General features: G+C 36.4%; 1 protein-coding gene across 1 annotated transcript in view; it reads right to left on the bottom strand.

Annotated features, from left to right (window-relative positions):
• Window positions 1-4,384: 4,384 nt before the first annotated feature.
• LOC111056947 (chondroadherin-like) overlaps window positions 4,385-9,295 on the bottom strand; it is a 100,513-nt gene continuing 95,602 nt past the window's right edge. The window contains exon 3 of the mRNA XM_039441854.1: window positions 4,385-9,078. Within this exon, the coding sequence (XP_039297788.1) occupies window positions 7,333-9,060 (1,728 nt within the window). The 5' untranslated portion in view covers window positions 9,061-9,078 and the 3' untranslated portion in view covers window positions 4,385-7,332. The remainder of the gene's footprint in view (window positions 9,079-9,295) is intronic.

Raw genomic sequence — 9,295 nt, 5'->3', positions numbered from 1 at the left:
ACTATTCAACTCCACAGTAAAAGTCTTATTCCTCTCGTATAAAATTCCAAAAGTTCTGATTAGGAAAAGCCACATCCACTGATGAATTGTTTGGGAAACATATAATCAGTGAGATGAGGGAAGAACAGGGTAAGAGTTTCTCCATTTGTGTGATGGACTTTACATCCCGTTGTGACTGGGAAAGAAGGGGTCGGAATTCAGTCGTGGTCAAGATAAAACATCAAATTAGGGAAAATCGTCGAACCAGGCGAAGTGGAATCGATGGACATCTATGAATAAAGAAGGAAGAAGAGGTGAAGATGGTAGGAGGGGAAGGAGGAGCCGATGATTCCCCTGAGCCGCTTTGGGGCTGTAAATTTGTAGCGCACTGAAAATGGGGGAAAATTGAAAAAAGCAAAAACCAGGAATCGTCGTCAGATTTTGTGCTGGAATAAGCTGATAGAATTTATTTACGATGGTATTTTTGCAGAGATCGGTGCGTAGCGTTGGCTCTCATTTCTTGCGACCAATCTAGCGTGAAGCATAGATACTGTATATTTATTGGAATTATTGAACGCTGAACGAATTATTGTTATTGACAGGCAGCGTTCTAAGTGATTACGCTTCTTAAATCGTTTTAACGGAAACTAAGAATTTTCAAGTTTTAAGAAAACACTTATACCTTGCAGAACCTCATTGATTTGTGCAGTATTAGGTGAATTACTGCACCTGGTACGTAAATGCTGGTTCTTTAAATTTAAATAGCTCAAAATACAAACTTTAATTACTCTGATTTGGACTGTAAAACGAATCAAATCTTTGTGTAGAATAACATATCCATTCAGGAAAACCACATACATAGAACATAGAAAATCCGAAAAGGTACTCACCAAATCCCAAATCCAATATGTTTGTCTTGAATCGAATTGTTTGCCTATTTGTGAAAGGTGGACAGTTGGATAGGATAGATGAGAGGAAAAGATAGGTGAAATTATGCAAACCGAAAGTGCGACTATAAAAGTAGGTTCCTTGCTGTTTCCCGGTTCTAAGATGGAATTTACTGACTGGATATTTAACACTAAGATTTGAATAGGAATAGAAACAGAAAACTAAACTTGCGTTCTGGCATTCACTTTCCACTTATTGATACGAAACGTGAGTAACTTTTCACGTAAAACGAAAATGTAGTTTATGTTCACGAATAAATGTATAGGCCGAATTTCCTATGATATTAAATGACACGAATATTCAGGCAGATTCAGGACGAATTTCCTGAATCTTAAAGCCTCGACAGGGCGTGCTAGCAGTACGAGAGCTGATTTCACACTGACACTCAAACCGGCCGATGCCTAAGCGATAAATTTATGAGTAATAGATATTATAAAATTATAGAAACTCTCTTACCATCTGGCAGTTAATGAGCGAATGAATACAATTTCAAAATGGCCTCAACAGCACCTATTTTAAAGTGTTAAATTATCATGTTCAAATAAAACTAAAACTTCTGAAGTACTTATTACCAAATCCAAATATTGGAATTCCTTGTTGATTTTGATAGTTCTCTCTTCATTTTTCTGCTGTTGGCTTTCATTATATTATTTTAAGTATGTCGGACTCAACCAAAGTCTACACTCTCATCAAAATTAATATAATATCATATCATTGGGAAGTGCTCAAGTTATCAGAGAGAAGTATTCTCGTGTTCTACAATTTGTAATATGGATAGTGAACATTTCAGCAGTTGTGTAAATCATGTAGTATACCAATGCTGGCATTCATTTTCGAGAAATTATGCTATAGTTTGTCAGTTTTATTGTGAATAAATGAAAAGAAGGTGGGTCTGAGTGTAAAATAAACTTATTCGGAGACTATGAAAATGGTAATTCGGGGATGTTGAATAGTAGAGGATCAAGAGCTGGAGATAGAAATGATTATGATAATCTTATTGGAGATAAAGTAAAATTTGAAAATGTATACTCTTAACCATGATAACAGAGAGTAGGAAGGCACTAAACTGCTGAGTTGCAGCACAGAATAACTATTGTATAACTTTGTTTCTCTATGGCTGAGATGACTCATTCACTGACTGGCAAGTAACAATCCATCAGCTCAAATAATAAATATTTCTACTAACTTTATCAATATTCATCGTATCAACGATCTTGAATTTGGACTTTCAACTCGAATATCATTCTACAGCAACCGTATTGTTATGATCTGGAAATCTCTTTAGTTGATGTTGATAATATTTGTAATTGAAGATTGGAAATAGGAAATAAATGAATCGGAACAATTATTACTGCTAATACTGCTTGAAACTCACTAAATGCCTTCACACTACACCACGCTCATACACTAGTTGATCCTCGAAGATGTAATTTCTCATTTTCACGCTACATGTTTTTTGTTTGGGCTTAAAGTGCAAGTCAAACATTTTCACTTTCATGTCATGATCTATCGTTTCTTGTTTTCTCTCACCAGAGAAAGCAATCTAGGTTCTCCAACAGAGCTAGTAATTCATCCAAGTCCATTCTTATTGGTGTTTGAACTACAAATTGATACTGCACTAGGCAGTAATACTAATACCGTGTGTCCCAGACATCCGAAGGCTGGGACACCCGACATTCCGCATGGTTGTTTGTTATCCTATTCTGCTTGCAAAGTTGAAAGTAAAAAGTATTATTCAAGTTAATTTTTCAATTTCTCAATAGCATCAATATATCTTTATATTTAATACATCAATATATATTTAATACTTTTTAATACATCAATCTCTTCTCTTTAGAATAAGGTCTGCAAGAACGCATTGTATTAATCTTATGAATTATCCTAATGGCTTTCTTCTGCAGTATGAATAATCCATTATTCTCTATACTTTTTCCCCCAAAAATTACTCCATATCTCTTAACTGACAGAAAATAAGCGTGATATACCAAAAGAACAGTTTTTTCACTCCCTACTCTAGCCATTACTCCTAATGCAAAAAAGGCTCTATTCAATTTACTAGTGACATGAGAGATATGTAGCTTCCATTTCGAATCACTCTCCACCATCAGACCCAAGAATGTCGTGGAATCAGAAGTTTCAACTCTACTCTGAGTATTTAAGTTTATTCCAAAACTCTTATACTCTCTACTAAAGGGAATTACTTCAGTTTGTTTGTAGTTCAAACTAAGACTAATCTGAACAAACCACGAATCTAATTCAGCAAGACACCTCTCAGCTTCTCTTATCAAACATTCACTGTTCCTACTGGAGATTAAAGCTGTAGTGTCGTCCGCAAAAAGAGAGAGTTTGAAATTGACGTGACTCTCGATGTCATTAACATTGACCAGGTATAAGAGGGGACCCAATATTGAATTATCATTTAAATTATGATGTTGTTGCCTGGGGTAATGATACAAATGTAAAAAACTATTTGTGTTACAGAAACGAGCAGTAAGTTAATGGTCATTGCTAATGTGAATAGTCGATTTCATTGTGTAGATTTATTTTAAAAATTCAAAATTCTGACTACACCAGCTATTTACATTCTCAAGTGTCTCATGTATGTAAAAATTAATTTAGCAAGCATTTTTGTAAATAGCATCGTTCAGAAATTCCATTACAGAAATAGCAACCATTACACTAGAAATTCTGAATTTCTTAGAGTAAACCGGTGAAATTATGCAAATACAATGAACTGCTTTTTCCTGAAAAAGGAGTTTGGTATAAGAGCTTATAATAAGCTTCCAGCACATTTAAAGGGGATAATTTCAAGAGAGCCATGAAAAAGGTTTTAATAGGAATATGTCCATATAGTAAAGAGGAGTCTCTAATTTGAAGGTATTTTGTTTGTTGTTTGTATGCTTGTGTACGAGTTTTTATTTCTTCGAATGTGAATACTTTGTATCTATCATGTGTGTTCTTGACGATGCTATGCATTCGTACAATTTTTTCTGCAATAAAGAAATCCTGAATCTTGAATCCTGTATCTATGTCTGCTCACGTCTGCAGGCAGGCGTTCGGTTTGTCTCCGTCAGAGAATTATCCACTGAACTGAATATCTTGATGGAATATTGTTGTACAACCTCAAATTCATGCGGTCAATAGTATCTTGAAATAAGATTGATAACGTTGAAAACTGGTAATGTGTTTAATATGGCAATTATCTTCGAGAATAATATTAAGTACTGTAACAAAATAATACATGTTGATTCTGAACTTGAAGGACAGATAGGGTGAGTTGTATCTGTGCTTGTAGGTGATTGCTGAGCCTTAGACAAAAGCCTTCAGTTCAACTCATAATATTGTTATTTTCCCAATCAAAGGATGAATGAAGGAATCCTCTTTCTATTATACTGCTCTTTGATGCTCATAATAATCAATTGAGAAGAAGGGTGGAATAATAATTGTTACAAGACAATAAATGGAAAAAATCGAGCAAGAATTTATTTTGATAATGGTAAATAAAATTCAAACAATGTTCATAGAATAACAAACAATTCATTACATAATTTGAACAACGGAACTCCGCAGTTTCTTCTTATGTTCATTTCAGGATGGATAATAACTACAATCTTATTTCACAAAACTCAAGTTCCGATATATTACTTGTACAATGTACACATTTAAAAAGTTATTCTATAACCTCCATAATAGACATAACAAAGGCATCAGTCTTCACGTGAATTATATTCATTTTTTTCCATAATTCATAAAAATTACAATTACATAAACATCTTCTCACAGATGAATGATAAATACTGCACATTACAGTCTTATCCTAGTTAGAAAAATTTGGATCATAGATACAAGTGATAGAGTAGTTTGGCTACGATTATATTATTCATTCAACTTTTTTGGAAGGTGATCTGTTATCAAATGAGTTTGACATCAGCTCCTCTAAATGCGATTTCGATGCATAATTTGAAATCATGCTTCAAATTATATTGCAATGTATTCATTTGTATGATATCTAAGCGATGTGACATCGAATATGACTCAAAAACAACATGTCTCATAATTGGAAAAATTAAATGATTGATGTTAAATGTCTAAACTTGATTTGGTTAGTTGGAGAAGCATACATCACGTTTTCCAGAAATTTGAAAAGATTCTCTTATCATGCTCATCCAAATAACGAGCTCAATGACTCATTATCAAAACAATTAGAAACAGGTATATTAGCATCAAATGAATAATATTATATAGCTACGAAAACCCATCTTTTTTAATTATTTGAGAACGTCAAATAATTATAGTTATTGAGAGTATATTTTCCTAAAATCTGGGGAATAGCAGTTCAAGAAGATTTAATTTGAGAAGCATGCTCAAGACAAATTTTACTCTGAGGAACTAATATCATCTTCTGATTCTAAATTGATCCCTGTTGATTAGAAATACTGTGATTCATTCTTCATATTTTACTGCGATTGATTGAGAATAATCAAAAATTCAGAGATTTCACATACTGGGATTCAGCTAATCAAAAGCATAAATCCGATTAACTCAGAATGACACACACAAATATAAGAAAATAGCTTGCCATGAAGTTTTAACAGCATCTTTTAAAATTTACTTGTTGACAAATATCAAGAAGTAGAAAAATTCTAGTCAAATTGAAGTCAATATGAGTGTATAACAATTCAGAATTAAATTTTATAACTGGCGTTTCCTTTGCATACGTATTGCACAAAATCACAATTGCCGCACTATAATTCAGCCCGGTCAAATCATATACAAAGAGGGCTACAACCTGCGAAGAGTGTAGTTACTCATATATTTATATTATGATCTAGAACTCAACTGGCATCAGAAATAGTAATATCCTTGAGGTTTGAAAACCCAAGTTTATGGGGATAACTAGGCTGAAAGATCTGAGAATTCGAGAACTCATGTCCTAATAAAATGAGAAGCTACATATTTTGCAGGTTGCATGTAATATTTGACTGGACTGATTGGGCTATAACTATAAATATAAATTCACCAAATACTATTACTTCATACGTACTTAAGTGAAGTACTCCATTGGGAATAATAAATATACTATCTATAGTGTACTGAAATAACATACCGAGATATTCACACTTTAACAAAAATATATATTTCTTACTTTTTCACCTCCCCTTATTGCAAAATGGATGAATTTGTTCACCAATCTGAGTTCAATTCGATATGCGAAATGTTATTACTATTCATGAACACCATCACCACTTGAAAAACCGCTGGAAATCAACTCAATATTGATATAAGATGAAAAATAGTAGAATCTTGATTTCCATTCTTGATAATTATGAGTTGTTTATTTCTTTACTAATGATGACTAGAAATGAAATTGAATGGAGATGCGGTGCAAAAAGAATTAACATATACCAGAGCTATCATTGAGTTTTTTTCTCTATCATTGCTTATTAATATTCTTGCTGCAACTTATTTCTCATCGTTGAAATTTCAGAAGTCTTTAAAATTTTGAGTGAGTGAACGATGAATATTGTTTTGGATGTGATGAGTACAGTAACAACATTCCGCAAGACCCAATCTTCACTCCCATGTGGCATAATAGATTCTAGCATTGTATTATACTTCACGCACATTTAATTTATTCACTTTTTGTCAATCCAAGAACTGTTCTGTACTAACTTATATCGACTGAAATGCATTATAGACTCCATTAATTATTTTTTAAATATTGCTTCCAATGGCCTTTGGACTCAGCAGGGTAGAAGTGCACTTGACTCTTCTAGGAAGATTGTTGATAGAAATGGAATGTGTGCTCTTGTAATAATTCGAATATTTTTGTGCATAGAAACATTCAAGAAACAGGAAAAAATTTTGGTTTGGTGTTCGTTTTGCAAAGTCTATGTTTTTAATAATTGTTGGAGCTTGATATTCATCCAGAATTAATGATAATTGAATACCATACCGAGGTTTTGCTTTATTAGTTAAATTTTGGTTTGCCTGAAAAAGCATGAAGGTTTGTACTGAACTGAACTGAGCTCGAACTCTATGCAAAATGACTATTCTTACTCCATGGAATAGAATCAATTCAATATCCATAGAATAATTAATAATGTTGGAAATTATATTTCATATTGAAGAATAAAAGCTGGTTCGACTCGACTGAATGAAGAAACTGAAACGGACTAGTGCTCATAATATGTTTCTTATATTATTATGATCACAGTAATGTCTTATTAGAAGAGGCTGTGATATAATACATTCCTATAATAATCATTCCATTCCTCTCAACAATCACAGCTGATCCATTAGACCTAGCCTTTACAAACATACGTCAACAATAAAGCTCACAGTCTAACTTGTAAATTAGTGTCACATATTATTATATTTGTCTCAAGAAGCGAGCTGACCAATTCAGACATAAACGATGTGCGGCGCTTTCCTGGCAGTCATATACTCGTTTTTGACAGACATGTTGGGCCAGGGCTCCATGTAGGCGGGCTTGTCAGGCATGAGCATGACCATGGGTGGCGGCATGGGCCCTGCGGCCAGCCGCTGCGTCTCCGCGGCTGACACGTGGCTCTGTTCCTTGTCCCTGCCGCAGGTCCACGAGCGCCGCTCCGTGCCAATCAGCAGCAGAACTATGCAGAAGGCAGCGAAAAGTGCCATCACAAATGACGTCACAACTGCCACATTCGTCCACGTCGCCTCGCAGCGCACAGCCGATTCCGGCACTTCACTCAGCAGAACTCCATGCAGAGCTTCTGGCTGATCGCATCTCAACTCTTCTACACTCAAACTCACAACAGGTTCTTCGTTGCTGCCCACTGTTTCATTTGTAGCTTCTGACAAAATCTCCCTATTACTTTCCTGCTCGGCCAACTCCCACAGCCACAGCAACGAACAGTTACAGTTGAACGGATTGCCAGAGACATCCAACGACCTCAAACGCTCTAACGGAAAAAACGAAGCATCCAGTGTCGAAATAGAGTTGTCTCTCAACGAAATATGCATCAAATGAGGATTGCCATGGAAGACCCTTTTTGGCAGTGATCTAACCAATCGATTCTCATTCATCACAATCCTCTCGAGGTGTATGTTGTCGACAAATGCTCTCGCATCGATTTGCTGCAGGTACGGCATTCTTGATAGACGAAGCACTTTCATCTGAAACAAACTTTGAAACGCTACGGGTTGCAATGTCCTAAACGCATTGCCACTTAAATCCAACTCATTCAACAAGTTCAACTTTGCCAATTGTTGTGTTGGCACTGATGTGAGGTTGTTGTAACCCAGGTCGAGAGATGTGAGCGCGTGTAACGGATTAAAGCACGAACTGTGAATGTCTGATATCACATTTTCACTCAAGTTCATCAGTTTTACATTCCTGAATATCACTGGTGGGAAAGCATTTTCGTCTAGATTCTCGATTAGATTGTCTGAGAGGTCTAGTATTTCGAGGGAAGGAACAGGGAGGTTTTTGAATACTGCACCAGGCACATCTAAGATTTGATTGCTATCTAGTGACAACACTCTGAGTTTTTCTAGATTCTTGAATAGGGTGTCATCATGGAAAGCGGTGATTTTGTTGTGTGACAGGTCGAGTATTTCAAGCTGCTTGGTTTCGTGTAGAGAGCCTTGTTCAAGTTCTTGGATTTCATTGTAGCTGAAATCAAGAACTCGCAGAGAGCGGAGGCCTTTGAACGCGCCCTTTTTGACAGTTGAGACTAGGTTGTGACTGAGGTTGAGGAAGATGAGATGCTCCTGCAGTTCGAAGTTGTGTTTGCCGAGGTAGCCGATCTTGTTGTGCGACATGTCGAGGGTGTGCAGGTGCTGGTAGATGCGCAACGTGTAGTCGACGTTGCTGATGCGATTGCCGCGCAGGTCGATGAGTCGCAGGTCGGGGTTGAGCTGGATTGGCACGAACTCGAGGCCGGTGTCTGTGCAAAGGGCCTGCAGCGTGTCGTCGCGGCACGTGCAGCGGGCTGGACACATGGCCAGCGTCACCGTCAGAGACGCCATGAATATGCACACCGGCAGCAGCAGCCAGGTGCCGTGCTTGGCCGGGCGTCGCAGCCGCAGCGCCACCGGCGTCGACGTCGACGCGCGACCACACGTGCAGCCCTGCTCATCATTCTCCATTCCACGTTGGCATCGGATCTGAAACAAACCGTACACAAATCATCATTCATATGGACACAATTTCATAATAGTTGAATAACATTTTCTACAATAATACAAAGTAGATTGAAAACATTTCCAATCTCTTGATTATAGATAGGCATATACAAAATAACACTTGGTTATTGATTACAAAAGTGATGCATTGACCAATCCAAAAAGGTTTGCTCCATGGCCAAATAATTTGAACAACCTT

The sequence above is a fragment of the Nilaparvata lugens genome, chromosome 1, assembly GCF_014356525.2.
Source record: "Nilaparvata lugens isolate BPH chromosome 1, ASM1435652v1, whole genome shotgun sequence".
Lineage (NCBI taxonomy): Eukaryota > Metazoa > Arthropoda > Insecta > Hemiptera > Delphacidae > Nilaparvata > Nilaparvata lugens.
Note: the sequence above shows the minus strand (reverse complement) of the source record. Positions and strands in the feature narration are given on the sequence as shown.